At 41.2% G+C, this 15,736-nt stretch overlaps 1 protein-coding gene across 1 annotated transcript in view; it reads right to left on the bottom strand.

The window, feature by feature from the left end:
- Positions 1-15,736, bottom strand: part of MOCOS (molybdenum cofactor sulfurase) — a gene marked incomplete at its 5' end in the record, with an annotated part of 151,329 nt that overhangs the window by 42,009 nt on the left and 93,584 nt on the right. Inside the window, 3 exons of the mRNA XM_081343490.1 lie at positions 8,032-8,194; positions 9,383-9,838; positions 13,329-13,445. Of these exons, the coding sequence (XP_081199616.1) occupies positions 8,032-8,194; positions 9,383-9,838; positions 13,329-13,445 (736 nt within the window). The remainder of the gene's footprint in view (positions 1-8,031; positions 8,195-9,382; positions 9,839-13,328; positions 13,446-15,736) is intronic.

The raw sequence follows: 15,736 nt of genomic DNA, 5'->3' as shown, positions 1-15,736 counted from the left end.
TTCATCCATATTCCCAATATCTCCCAGGTCATAGTTATGGATCTTTCTTTGTTTTATGATGAATGAATGGAATGACATCACTTTTTCATCAAGGTCTTTTGGCAACTTCTGTGAAATCTTTGTTCTTTGCCGCAAACATAGGCCATGCCTATTCATGAAGCCAGTACACCATCCTGCTGACGCAACAAAATTTTCAATGCCTGGTACTTTTAATTTGTCATCTTTAGCCATTTGAAGGGCCCGTAAGCGAATTCCCATGCGTGTTACGCAGTAACCATTTTGACGACACTCCATAACCCATTTATGCAATTCAGTCTCTGGAGCCCCATATGGAGTTGTTAAACCACGTTGAGCTTTTTTTGCCTTTGGAATCTTTTCCAAGTCAGCTTTCATTTTCCGCCACTCCCTCACTTGTTTTTCATCAACACCAAATTCCCTACTTGCAATACTGTTATTGCTTTTTTCTGCTCTTGACACAACCTTTAGTTTGAAAGCAGCTTCGTATGACCTGCGTTTTTGTTTTGGTGCAGGATTAGAAGTACTGGGATCCATTTCTAACAGGAATGGGGAGGTCTGCTAGGGAGGCGGCAGTCAAGCGTTGTTTTCCTCCTCAGTCAAGCGTTGTTTCCCTCCTCGTGCGTGTGTGTGTGTGTGTGTGTGTGTTTCCCTCCTCAGTCAAGCGTTGTTTCCCTCCTCGTGCGCGTGTGTGTGTGTGTGTTTCCCTCCTCAGTCAAGCGTTGTTTCCCTCCTCGTGCGCATGTCTGTATGTGTGTGTGGGGGGGGGCAGTCAAGCGTTGTTTCCCTCAGTCAAGCGTTGTTTCCCTCCTCGTGCGTGTGTGTGTGTGTGTTTCCCTCCTCAGTCAAGCGTTGTTTCCCTCCTCGTGCGCATGTGTGTGTGGGGGGGGCAGTCAAGCGTTGTTTCCCTCAGTCAAGCGTTGTTTCCCTCCTCGTGCGTGTGTGTGTGTGTGTCAGACCCACGGGAATGGCTGGTAGGGAAGCGGCATTCCGGCATTCCCCCCCTTCCTGTGTGTCGAGCCCACGGGGCTTGACACACAGAGAAACGCAAATGCCGGACTGCCGCCACCTTTACTAGCCATTCCTGCAGGTCTGACACACACACACACACACACACACCGCCGGGCTCGGCTTCTCGGCAGGAGGGGCAGCCCCCGCCGTGCCCCCCTCCCCTCCCGGCCCGCAGCGCCGCACCGCCGCCGCTTCCTCCGGGCAAGTCAGGGGGGCTTGCGGGGCGAAGGCACCGGCCAGGGGGCAGGCAGGGCGGGAGGGCGGCCGCGCAGCTCAGCGCCGCCCCGAAGCCACAGCCAGCCGCCACCCGTGTCCCGGCGGAGAGAGCCTGCCCTGCGGAGCGCGCTCGCTCGCTCGCCCGCTGCCTCGCCCAGGACCAGCGGCACCGTCCCAAAGCCAGCCAGCCGCCGCCGCCCGTGTCCCGGCGGAGAGAGCCTGCCCTGCGGAGCGCGCTCGCTCGCTCGCCCGCTGCCTAGCCCACTTGCTCGCTCGCCCGCTGCCTCGCCCGGGACCAGCGGCGCCGCCCCAAAGCCACAGCCAGCCGCCGTTGCCCGTGTCCCGGCGGAGAGAGCCTGCCCTGCGGAGCGCGCTTGCTCGCTCGCCCGCTGGCTGTGGCTTTGGGGCGGCGCCGCTGGTCCCGGGCGAGGCAGCGGGTGAGCAAGCGAGCGCGCTCCGCAGGACAGGCTCTCTCTGCTGGGACACGAGCGGCGGCGGCTGGCTGTGGCTTCGGGGCGGCGCTGAGCTGCGCGGCCGCCCTCCCGCCCTGCCTGCCCCCCGGCCGGTGCCTTCGCCCCGCAAGCCCCCCCCGACTTGCCCGGAGGAAGCGGCGGCGGCACGGCGCTGCGGGCCAGGAGGGGAGGGGGGCGTGGCGGGGGCTGCCCCTCCTGCCGAGGAGCCGAGCCCGGCGGCATGTGTGTGTGTGTGTGTGTGTGTGTGTGTCAGACCCGCAGGAATGGCTAGTAAAGGTGGCGACAGTCCGGCATTTGCGTTTCTGTGTGTCAAGCCCCGTGGGCTCGACACACAGGAAGGGGGGGAATGCCGGAATGCCGCTTCCCTACCAGCCATTCCCGTGGGTCTGACACACACACGCACGCACGAGGGGGAGAAACAACGCTGGACTGCCGCCACCTCTACCAGCTCTGCAAGGCTCTGCCGCTCCCTTCTCTCAGCAGCCTGGCCCGAACGAAGGGACAGTTCTTTTTTTTTTGTTCACTGGAGTATAAACCGAAGTGGATTTTTCAGCCCAAAAAGTGGGCTGAAAAATTCGGCTTATACTCAAGTATATACGGTACTTCAATAACAGCCTGCTGCCTAACAACCCTTTTGAAAATAACTTGGTGTAATGCTGGATCGAACTCTCCCTTACAAGAAATACAGCAGCAAAAATTAATACTAGAAATTACATACTTCAGGGAGCCTCTGCTTCTATGCTCAGAAGATCAGCATTGGGATTGGATTATTCTACAGCTGAATGTTGTGGCTCTGTCTGAATGAACAGCTTCAAAGCCGAAGAGCCAGCGCTTGTCCGAGGATGTGGCCGTGGTCATGTGGCCGGCATGACTAGACGCCAAAGGCGCACGGAACACTGTTACCTTCCCACCGTAGTGGTCGCTATTTTTCTACTTGCATTTTTACGTGCTTTTGAACTGCTAGGTTGGCAGAAGCTGGGACGAGTAACAGGCGCTCACTCCATTACGCAGCACTCGGGATTCGACCCGCCAAACTGCCAACCTTCTGATCGACAAGCTCAGTGTCCTAACCCACTGAGCCACCGCATCCAAAAATTAGCAGCTTTCAATGCCACCCGCCAGCATTTGAATACTCTCAATAGGATTCACACCTTGCATGGCATTTGTTGTGATTCTTTGTTTAAGTGTGGTAGAGTATCCTCCCGTGAATGTGACTGTGGTGCTCCTCACTAGACATTGGATCATATATTGACTAGCCACCATATGAGAGCTTACACAGAAGAAAAAACATATTTTCTTCAACTAATAAATACTACATTTAAATGGCATAAATATTAATAGATAAAACACTAGTTCTATTTTCATGAACCAACATATTTCAAAATATAAACTATAATTTATATATAATTTATTGAATTCCTCATGCCTCATAAAATTGACTAGTGTTATGTCTCTGTGATGACCCAGGGCACAGCACAAAGGCAATTCAATCAGCTGGCAATGTAAACAATTCTTTAATTGCTGCAAATTTCCTCCATATGATCCCATGTTTGCTGGCAAGCCTCCAACAACAGAACACACACACAGCAGTTTCAATACAGCGTGATTGGTATAAGAACATAAAGGTATAAAGGTAAAGGTTCCCTCGCACATGCCTGCTAGTCGTTTCCAACTCTAGGAGCCGGTGCTCATCTCTGTTTCAACGCTGAAGAGCCAGCACTTGTCCGAGGACGTCTCCATGGTCATGTGGCTGGCATGACTAGACGCCGAAGGAGCACGGAACGCTGTTACCTTCCCACCGTAGTGGTCCCTATTTTTCTACTTGCATTTTTACGTGCTTTCGAACTGCTAGGTTGGCAGAAGCTGGGACAAGTAACAGGCGCTCACTGTTACGCGGCACTCGTGATTTGACCCGCCAAACTGCCGACCATCTGATCGACAAGCTCAGCATCCTAACCCACTGAGCCACTGCGTCCCTTATAAGAACATACTCAAGGCCATATAGATAACAAACAAGAAAACTTAACAAGTCCATTTGAATCCCAGCTTGCCTGAGCAGTTTTCAAAGAGAGAATCCGAAACACAGTCCGAGGTCATAATACATTCAATCCACGTGGTCAGCCAGTCCGGTAGGCAAGGTGTCCAGGTTTTCCAAAGGCAGAGAACAAGAGCAACAATACACATCCCTTCCAGGTTTCAACGTTTGTTCCCGGCAAATGCCCCACCTCACAGCATCTCCTTAAATCTCAACCCCCACGTGTGCCTTGTGCAGTGGGGCGGGACACTCTCCTCACAAGTAATTGAGCCTGTTTGTGTTGTTCCCTCCTTCTCTCCACTCTCCATGCTATAGGATCAGGTGGGGGTGGGCCTTGCTCCTCCTGACATTGTGCTTTTCCTACTGTGAGCAGAGCTCTATCGTTATAGGAAGTCCTTGCTTAACATTCAGCGACCATTCAAAATTAGAAAATATTTATGACTTATGCCCAAAGTTAGAAACATTACAGTGCCTCCATGGTCATATGATTAAAATCCAGATGCTTGACAGCAGGCATGTCTTTATAACTGTGGGGGTACTGCAACCCACCTGCCTATCTCCCCCCATTTAGGCCACCCTGCATATCACTAAACTTGGCCATTGCACCAGACCTGGTCCTGAAGTAGAAGCCTGGGTCTTTGGCAGTCTCAGTCAGCTGTCACCACCCCAGGTCTCATACTCAGACCTAGTGCCACTACTGCTACTCAGAAATACTGCTTTGTGCCATTTCCCAAAGCACATGAAACTTGGGGAACAATGTTAATGCCCCTGTCATCCAGGACTCCCAAGAATCTGTCATGCACTGTTTATTTTCAGATGTTTTTCTCCAGCTGTTGAGAGGCCTATACAGCCTTCCAATGCTTTGAAAGACTTTCAAAGTCTCATTAGAACTAGAAAACGGAGTGGTTTTGGGAAACAAGGCCCAGCGTAACGGGGAGCTGGCTTGGATAGATGCAGGCTTCTCAACAGCATGAGAAAAATGCCAGAAGGTAAGTAGCAGACAGCAGGCCATCAGAACTGCTGGGGGATGGGGGAATTGCTCCTTGGAGAATGGTGCAATTACCCTAACATGACCCACTAACTTCAGGCTCTTATTTCTTGCTATGGAGAGCCCCACATAGCCTATCCAATGCTTTGGAAGGTTTCCAATGCTCATTAGAAATGGATATGAGGTAGTTTTTAGAATGTGCAACTAGAACCTAAACTGGATAGGTGCTGCCCTCCTAACAGCAGGAGAAAAATGTCTAAAGATAAGCAATATGTGTCAGATCCTCAAGAGTGCTGGTTGATGGAGCAATCATGCTCTTTACCATGACTCACATGCCTTGAAAAATGGCACAAGGCTGCATTTGTGCGTGGCAGCAGCAATGCTAGGGCTGCTGACTGGAGATGTAGCAAATGGCTGAGATTCTAGTTGAAGCTCAGGCTTGGCACTGCAGCAAGGCCACTGTGTAGGACAGCCTTGGAAAAAAGATAGGCAAGGGGCTCCTCCTCAAGACTGCTGCTAAACAGTGGTTCTCTGGCAGTGCTGCTCCCTGGATTTGAATAGCAGCACTTAGGAATGACCCAAGATGGCTTTTGGATGGCTGTGGACCCACCTGGGAAGATTCCCAGGAGAAGTTGGAAAGTCACTGGTCATCCATCCTCCTCCTTAGCAGTTTGTTATCTAAAGCATGCCTGAGTTTTAACTTCGATTTTTGAATTTTTTGTTTCACTTTGCTTTTTATCTTTAAAAATTCACTGGCTGGTTGAATGCTGATTTATTTTAGCCGCCTGTGAACTTTATTTGCTTTTTTTTTCTTTTACCCTATATTTTGTTGTTTTGAATAAAGTTTGCTTTTCTGTAAGGATAGTGAAAGTGCTTTATTAAATTTACATCTATATTGGATCCTCAGCCCAGAGTTTTTGCATTTTATTAATTTGCAAAATACATGGAGCTTATTTCTTTAATTTTTCTCTTAACTTTGGATAGAAATATTTAGATACTTTCCGTTTCTTTATCTATTTCTTCTCTTTCCTTCACGTTTTTGTTCTTTCTGTTCTCTTATTTATTGTTGCCAAGTTACACATAACAACAATGTATCAGATTACAGACAAACAAATGTGGCTGATATCTGAAAAAAGACCATTTAGTAACATGCAATTATTAGTTGAAAACTTTTTTAAAAATTTAGATGAAATGATAATGTCAGTGGAAATATTGTGCTAAATTAGGTTCACAAAAGAAATGTGGTTTGAAAGCAGTAGATCATTGGAAAGAAATATGCACTGTACAGACCTAGAGTGCATAGGCCTCCCTGAAGTTCCAGCCTGCATTTTTTTTTACAACAGCAGCAACCTAATTGAGTAAAGAAGTGATAAACTGGTTTTCCCTAGGACTGAAGGACACTGGGGAATAGATTTATCACACTTAATGGCAAACAATATTATCTGGATTTTTTTTGGGGGGGGGGAAAGACAGACCAACCTTGTAGATTGAATTTATTATATTTAACCAAACAGCAATTGATAAAAGATGGTATTAAGAAACAAACATGAATATTTGATCCAGGACAAATTACTACTAACTCTTGAGACAATTTGGGATAGATAAGATGCTGTGGTATATTTTCTACGAGTTGATTACAATAACAATTTGTTAAGATAGAATTTTAAAACTTAGTTTTGCTTTTGTATTATTACTGTTGTTCTTGTTAACTTTGTTGTCATTAATATAACATACAGATGACAAGTTATTAATTTGCAAATATATTTAGTAGTTTAAATATTTTGGGTCTGTTCTCCAAGGGTGGGAAAGTAATATTGTAGTAATGTATCAATCAGTATTCAACTAATGGGGATAACATGTGTATATGTGTTAGTTTTTTAATGTCTTCTTTATTTTGTGTGTTTTCTTTTTTGTAGTTTTGTATTTTAACTTTCTTTGAATAAAATAATGGAACCAAAAGGAAAAAAAAGAAAAAAGATAGGGAGTTGGGCAATATTCCTTAATGGCAATGGCAGGGCTAGGGCTGAAAGTCAAGGCCTGGGGCTTTTGCTTGCTAGGCCCAGTGCTTCCACCGATGAGTGATGTATTGCAGTCCTGAGTTGTGGCAGCTGTGGCTTTGCATTATACTCCAACAGACCACCAGCTCATGTACCTGTGCTGGGCCTCCCAGGACATCCCACACACCCTGAAGCACCCTCACTCTGTATAATAACAGTAATGTGACTGCTGGGATTGCAGTTGTTGAATAACACAATTCCAATCTCACTTAGCAACTGTAATGACTTACAATTGAAATTCCAGTCTCAGTTGTGTTAAGACTATCTTTATACAAGTATCACTTATCATGTCTAGAGTCGCCTTGTAGCAAGATGGGCAACAACACATTTCATAAATAAAAATAAGACAATGTTTCTCAATCTTGGCAACTTTAAAATATGTGATTCTTGACTCAGTTCTGTAAGGGTGGAAACTAGGGGAGGGAGAAAAGAGAAGATGTTGGAAAGATCAGGAACTGGAAAATTTCAGACCATCACAGCATTTTTTAAAAAATGTACAGACCACTATATTATTAGTCACAGCAACAGCTGAGGAGGATGGAAGAGAAGGTACAGATACAAATGAAGAGTGGGTGGGGCTGGTAAGATACGCTGCACTGAGAACAAGTGCAGACATATGCCCAGAGCAACAAACTTTAAGATAAAAATTCCTTTCTTCCATGTCATAGAACAATGCTTCCTGAAGTCTGATCCTGTGAAAATTGATTATCAGACCCATAACCCCTATCTGTTTTTTTGCAATGTTTTTCTATCTATTGCCTAATAACAGATCTTCCCTCTTTCTATCAAGATCATCTTCTTTACTCTCTACACTTGGACAGAGACAACCTTGCAACAGTTTATTCATGTTACAATAATTTCCTGGTCAGTTTATTGCAATACACTGTATGTGGGGCAACCTTTAAAAAACAGAGGCAGTTAGACTGATCAATGGAACTGACATATACCAATATATTATGCCAGTACTTTGCCATCTTTCTACCCATTGGGTGCAAGTCAGTTTCTGTATCCCATTCAAAGTGCTAGTTTAATAAATCCAGTATTTCTCAAGAATATCTTGAAACAGAGATTAATAACTGATTTCAATTTGCTATGACTCAATATTTTTTTCAAGAGTACTAAACACAATTATAGAACCACTATTTCCTGACATGATCTATCTAAAATGAAAATCTTATAGGATGAATATTTTTGATAACCCTTTCACAGTCGAAGAAACAACCTGTGCATACCAACCTTCTGCTTTGATGATTATCACATTTTGCTCCAGGTCAATTAAAGGTTGTATAAGACAAAGTCGTGGTTCCTGCTTCTGAGTAAGACAAACTCCATTCTGATTTGTAACCATCCAGTTTCGGTCATACAGCAAGCCTTGATTTCCAATAGGCCACTGCATAACCTAAAGAATGCAAAGGAAAATGGAACTGCTATTTAGTCAACAGACATTGAGTAACATTTTAAAAAACCTGACATATATGTGTATTTGTTTTCAGCTCATTACAACAGTAAAGTAAGTATATTGTCTTATGTACATGGCACACTTTAAGGCAGTTTAACTTCTTTCTGCAGTTGCAGGCTTCTTTCTGGGTGAATAATCAAATTTCAATCTCCTGCCATTTAGAGATAGGAAACAAGAAAACTATATAGTAAATTTAAAAGATTTGCAAAATCATTTAAATAAAAAAGGTTGTTTTTTTTAAAAAAGGCATTTGTTCTCCAAAGTCATTGACTAGTCTATATATTCATGCTATAATCTTGCCAACTTCATGTCATTATCCTACATTCTTCAATTCAGTCTAAAGTTCTTGGAAGATACTATTAAGTAGGTTGATGGCCAATAAAAAGTTGCATTCTAGTGCTTTAGCAATCTAAATCAAGTTCTGGTTTAATTTTGAAGTACTTATCCCTTATTGGAATATATAAAAAGTGAAATAGAGTTCCTATTTTTTTCTTCACAGAAAAAAGCAAAATAATCCTATACTGAATGTTAAAAATATTAACCAAAAGGAAAATAACGTGGGGTATTTCAGATATATGAACCTCAGTTTTCAACAGTCCTAGCAGCAAGATGAATTGTAAGAGCTGTATATGGAAAGCGACAGTTACCTGTTCCTAAACTATTTGTCTCATTTCTTTCTGCTGGCCCTCTGCTTTCTGTAATGCATTCCTAATGGTATCATTTTGTTTTTAAAAAAGTTGAATAAAGAAGTCATAGGCTATGCATACCAGGGAGAGAAAAAAGCAAGTTTTCTAACACTATAACTACAAAATCAATAGTGAGGCAAGGGTAAGATTCTAATGTGATAAACACAAGTTAGACAGGGATATTTTGAATTCTCTTTGTAACAATCAAGATCTTAGTATAATTTTAATTATATTTGAGTTATTTACTTCGATGTATATGTTAACATAATTTTGGAAAGAAACTTTCTTTTGGTCTAATTTCTCTTGGCCTAATTTACTTTGGAATTTCCAAACCACAAAGTTTTTTATGTTACTTATTTTTATATTTATTTGTTATAACCTCTAAAAAATTCTCCAGCTCTGATATTACACATGACTATAAAATATTACTGAAACCATTTACCTCAAATGCAGCACATGATTTGATTGGGTACAGGTAAATATTGGTGATTGTAATTGTCTTTCTACCATTTGGCACTTCTACTGAGTTAGTAAGAACTTTAGGTATGTTGATTTCTGCATAGCTTTTAGTCAAAAGCAGATTTCCTTCTGGTTTTATCACTGATGCATAGTGGTCACTTAGCTGTAAATTCTTGATTATCCTTTCCAGAGGCTGTTCAGTTGCATTCTTCTCACCATGAGTATTGCTATCCCATCTTGGAAATGATGTGATCTTTGGAACAATCTCCCTCTGGAGTGGACATTTTACTAAGTTGAAAGCAGGTAATCTAATACTTATAATGAATTTCAGGAAGGCTTGGACATCTTCAAATGTAGACATATAGCCAAATGAAATTCTTACAGACCCAGTGGGTTGTCCATCAATTACATCTATGTCATCTCCGCACACATGACCAGCCTATTTAGGAACAAAATAAAAACATATTTTGTAAATTTTGTTAAAATATGACATAGTTTACTAAAGCTACAGCAGAAAGATTCTCTATAAACATAGTCTAAATCAGGGATATCAAACTGCCGATTCCCAGGCTGGTTTCATCATACGGAAGCTGCGCCCACCCCATTGCCAGCAATGGAAAAAAAGTTGTGATACGTCACGACACATCACATGATGTGGTGAGTTTGAAACCCCGGGTCTAAATGCTTTAATGGCATAGTTGATTTAGTAACCTTTGTCCAAAATAAGAACCATCTTTCTTTATCTAATTTTCCATAGAATTACATTCCTGATTATTCATGATGTGTGAAATAACCTTCACAGAAACAGGAGGTTATGAAAATTGTGAATATTGTGTTCTTAAATGATAGAGGAAGACAGAAGAGGATCAGCTATCTTTAACTGTACAGATCAATAGGGAAAACTAATTTCTGGAAGTAGCAGGAACTTTGGAATTAATTGACTATGATATACTGATGTTCTTAATCTTAAAAGGAACTGAAGCTGAATCTAGAAAAAATGCATATGTAAGATTTCAGAAAAGGAAAATTTAATAATCTCAGAACAATGACAATACAGGTTTATGTAGTCATAATATATATCAGTGATAATATAGAATATATTTACAATTTAATGTCAGGACAAATTAATGAGAAACACAGCTGGATCAAAAATAATTCAAGCCAAATGTACAGTGATGGTTTTACATCAACGGAAGCAAGGTGTTTTATCATAAATCTTGCTTATCATCAGGATCAGTCTTGGTACCTATATTTCTCAACATTTTTATTAATCATTTAGATGAGGTGCAGTTGATACAAAAAAAATCCAAGACATTGGATATATCATGGATATACTTTGCTTCAACAAAATATTAGTTTAAAGATATGCATCTTTATGCAGTCATATTATTCTATTTTTTAATTGTCATTTTTCCCCCTAAAAGATTTCAATTTGTTTTTCAGTTGAATTGTACAGCTTATATGTTAAAGGTGGAAAGAATTCTGAAGTGATTTATCTTGGTCTGGTTTTTTAAAGTGGGATAGTTAATAACCTAGGAGAAATAATATTGACAAACTTGACAGCTTAAAAAGAAATGGATTAAAAATAATTTGAGAAGCAAAACTGAAATGCAGAGGTACAGGATAGCTGGATACTTGAAAAGGCATTGTAACTATAAGCCATTTGACAGAGAAACCAATTTGCTAGAGAAATTATGGTTCCTTATCCTTGGATAAAAAGATAGCTATCTGTCAAATGTGCTTTTATTTGGTTTCTTGTCCTGGTCTCTTCCAACTTATAATTCGATGGGTTTGAGAAACAGAAAAAAGTATTATCAAGAACACTTCTACCCCATGTCAATTTGTTGGGAGATGTAGGATCTATGAAAATAAGGAATTCAAAGTGTCTCAAGTTGTCTCAAAACTCATAAAATGTTAGTGTCATAAGAAAAATATTAAACATATCAAAATACACTAGAAATAGAAAGTCTACTGCACACTGCTGTTAAAATGTCAGGTTTTTGAGATGTAAAAAAATCAGACCAATATAAATCACTTCAAAATTCTTTCCACCTTTAACATATAAGCTGTACAATTAAACTCAAAAACAAACTGAAATCTTTTAGGGAGAAAATAACAATAAAAAACTAGAATAATATGACTACGTAAAGATGCATAGCATTAAACTAATACTTTGTTGAAGCAAAGTATATCCATGTTATATCCAAAGTCTTGGATTTTTTTAATACTCTTCTTCTGACTGATAGCTTCCAATAGTCAGATGCTTTTGATGCTTTCTAAAATCTTTGCAGACTTTACTATGGCTTTTGCTGTAAAAGGCAACTAAGTAAATGTCAGAAAAAATCCTTCTAGAACAGCGAAAATTTATATGGTCTTGATCAGAGTCATTTTAACTGATGGCAGGTTTGTACTGACTACTATTTGCCGTCAATTTGAATGTGATTTGTTAATTCTGAACACAACCACATTTCTACTACTAAGAGGGTATGAACACTTATACAGACATTTTAGTATTTTTATCTTTCCTCTAAAAGATTTCAGTTTTTTAAATGGACTTATACAGCATATGTGTTATATTAAAATGGAAAGAATTCTGAAGTGATTTATTTTGATATGATTACATCTCAAAACCCAGACATTTAACAGGGGTATACAGACTTATATTATGTGTGTGTAGTGCTTTTTTGTGTAAAAAAAAGGTGCCGGAACTCACACATGTAATACAACCTGCCTTGCCTAACCCACAAGATTCCATCCGAAAAAGGTTCTGGGCATTCTATGACAAAAAATGCCCTGTGTGTGTATATGTGTATGGAAAACTTTAAAAATCTTTGTACCTCAAAGAGGTACTGGGTCTGGGTTGACCCATCATCAACATCAAAATCAAGCAAATTAACCCATCCATTTAACAGATTTCTATGCTTATGCAATCAAAAGCCTCTTCATGGCTTACACAGAAAAAGTACAAGCCAAAACATGCAGAGTACAAAACAAAACCATCACTAAGAATACAAAAGTAAAAAAGGATAAAGAAAAGTAAAAAAATAGGTTTGGTGATAGTCACATCAGAGGAAAATGATTTGGTTCTCAAAAGTTTCCATCTAAATACATGAAGCTTAAATTAATTTGGGTCAGAAGTTTAAATGTATGTATATTGTTTACAATACAAATTTAATTGTGCAATGAGAAATTTAAGAGATTTTTTCATAGCTAATTTAAACCATAATTAATTAGAATGACTTTTCATAAAGAGTTTTACATTGCACATAAACTAGTAAATTGTTCTGCAGGTTCTGAGGTTTTACTTGATAAAAAATACAGGAAACCAGAAGTTGCCTTTCAGCTTTACATTTTTATTCAGCTGAACAAAGACGGGCTCCTCTAAGAGAGAGAAGCCCCGAATGACAAGAAATCTTTATATTTATTCTTTCTGATTACATAAGCAATCCACCCAGCAAAGCTGACACAGATATGATAAAGATTTTACCCAGTAAGTCTGGCACACTGTAAATAAGAAGAGAGAAAGCAGAAGTAGCTAAAAATGTTCCCTTCTGGGTGGGTTAGGACACTGGGTGTTTTCCTTGCTGTCCTTTCATGTCCCTGCATCCATGACTCTGCAAGTGCCCAAAGACAGCAGGGCCATCTGCACATATTCACAATTGATACTTCCTATGCTGTCTCCTAATTTTCATAGCTAATTTAAACCATAATTATACTTCATTACATTAAATAGAATAACTTTGCATAAAGAGTTTTGCATTGCACATAAACTAGTAAATTATATTTATTTTTATGTTAATGGTTTTTTTAATACGATGGCACTTTGTTGGGTATACTTGCTTAGAAACAGTGGGAAAATTAATGGAACAGATGCAGCATGATTCTATTTACTTTAGTGGGTAGAACTGATGCACTGAACACATACAGACCTGTAGGTTCTTTTTGATGTCATCATGGCTTATCCCCAAGTGCTGCTGACAAGCTCCAGTATTACAGAAACAGCCTGTGCGCATATGGATATTGTAGAGCCCAGCCAGTTTGTCTACCTTGTTTCAAGAGGTTCCCCCCCATCCCCAAAAATAAAGATTTTTAATACAGGAACAAATAAATGGTTTTTTCTATTCTAAGAATATTGATGAAATATGAACAAAATGCTGTAATTCTAAATAGATTTTATAATTACTGTGGAGGATATAATTATAAAGTACTTTTCTTTTAACATTACAATATCTGTGTAAAATAATGGCTGATGGTGTTTAAATACTAACAAAGAAAACAAATGTTCAATAATGAGTAGAAATGAGAAATACATTTTTAAACAGTAAAATATACTACCATTACCATCACCACCACTCTACACACACACACATACACACACAAAAGCATGTAAACAATGAATAAAAAGGAAAAAAATACTAGATACATTATGCTAGTTAAAATAAACTAATATAACGAGAGAAAAGGAGGGAGGGGGAGAAAGAGAAGGATAATTAATAGAAAATAAAAGAGGAAAAATCCATGTAACAGTCATTTGTACAGAATAAAATTAATTAAATCATTTAGCAAGACTACATAAAAATATATTGCTTGAGCTGTGTATATTTAGAAAGACTTTTCAAAACAGGGTAACAATATCCTGAATAAGGACACTAAACTTCTTTGCTGTAACTAAAATTTTCATCTTTGCTGTGCACCAGGCTAAAGAGAGCCAGAACTTTTCCAAGGATGATTAATTCCATGTTTTAGGAATATAGTTCAACATCATGTTAACGTCTAATTTATTTCCAAAATTGCACTGACGCAAGTAATGATCTGAAAACAAAATGAAGCTATAACTGGACTACTCACAGATCATATGTTAAACAGTCTTCATTTTTTTTATAATGCCAGTGCAAAAACATTTATTCTCTAATACAGTGATGGCGAGCCTTTTAGAGACCAAGTGCCCAAACTGCAACCCAAAACCCAAGTATTTATCGCTGGGTGCTAGGTGGGCGTGGCCCACTGGGTGGGTGTGGCTGTGGTGGTCATGGAAGATGTGGATGTGGTCACCTCAATGTTGCTTGTGGGGAGGGACACCTGTGGGGGTGGGCAGGGTTGGGGGAGTTCCAGGAGCTCTTGGGCAAGTGGGGCAGTGTGGGGCAAGGCAAGGGCTAGGGCGGCTGCTGCCTGACACCATTGGCCCTCACACACAGAAGCCAGTGAGTACATGGGGGCCAACAGTGTCCATCAGTAGCCACAGCCTGCCGGCCCCTCGATAGGCGCACTCTGGAGCTCCGCAGCCCGTCGCCAGCAGTTCAAAGAAGCCACCTTCAAGATGGATGGTCGGCTGACGGCTGAGGAGGTCATGCCTGGGAAAAGGAGAGCATGCGAGGCCAGGAGGGACAGGGTGGTGGGGGAGGGAAACCAGCTGTGCTGGGATGCATTCAACCACGTGGGACCTCGGCAAGTTAGCAGGCAGCTGGTTGAAGAGGGAGAGTTGCTACCTCCGAGGCATGGCGTGGGTGCCCTCAGAGAGGACTCTGAGTGCCACCTCCGACACCCGTGCCATAGGTTTGCCACCACTGCTCTAATACATAATGCCAAGGATGAAAGCTCTCTTGAATGCATTTGGATAAATATTACAGGAAGAAGAAATGACATTGCTATAGGTATATACCACCATACTGGGTCTTATTACAGGTGGAGATGAGACAGCATACAGGAGGCAGGTACAAAAACTATCCATATGGTGTTTCAACAACAACTTGCACCTGAACATCGGCAAGACAAAAGAGATGGTGCTAGACTTCTGGAGGAAAAAAGAAGAACCTGCCCCACTTTAGATCGGGGGGGATGTGTGGAGAGAGTTTCCTCCTTTAAATTTCTGGGAGTCTACCTCTGTGAGGATCTTACCTGGAAAGTTAATACAACCCAGGTGGCCTGAAAGGCCCAAAAGAGACTCCACTTCCTCAAGGTCTTGTGGAAGAACAGGGTAGAACAACGGCTAATGATTCTCTTTTACTGGTCTACTATAGAGAGCATCCTCTTGTACTGTATTGTGGTTTGGTATGCTGGTCTGACAGCCGCAGATAGGAATGTATTACAGAGGGTGGTGAGCACAGCACAAGACATTGTGGGCTGTCCCCTGATACCACTGGATGACATCGCCAGGGCTCGCTGCCTTGGAAGAGTGAGGAAAATTTTCAGGGATGACTCACACCCTGGTCGGTATCTCTTTACTCTCCTACCATTGGGTAGGAGATACAGGAGTATAGCCAGCTGTACCAACAGCCTGAAAAACAGCTTTTATCCATGGGCTGTTAGGCTCTTGAATGGGAAATAATTTTATAAACTT

This window comes from Vipera berus (assembly GCF_964194415.1).
Source record: "Vipera berus genome assembly, chromosome: Z".
NCBI classification, from domain to species: domain Eukaryota; kingdom Metazoa; phylum Chordata; class Lepidosauria; order Squamata; family Viperidae; genus Vipera; species Vipera berus.
The sequence above is the reverse complement of the archived record's forward strand: the minus strand, read 5'-3'. Positions and strand labels throughout refer to the sequence as shown.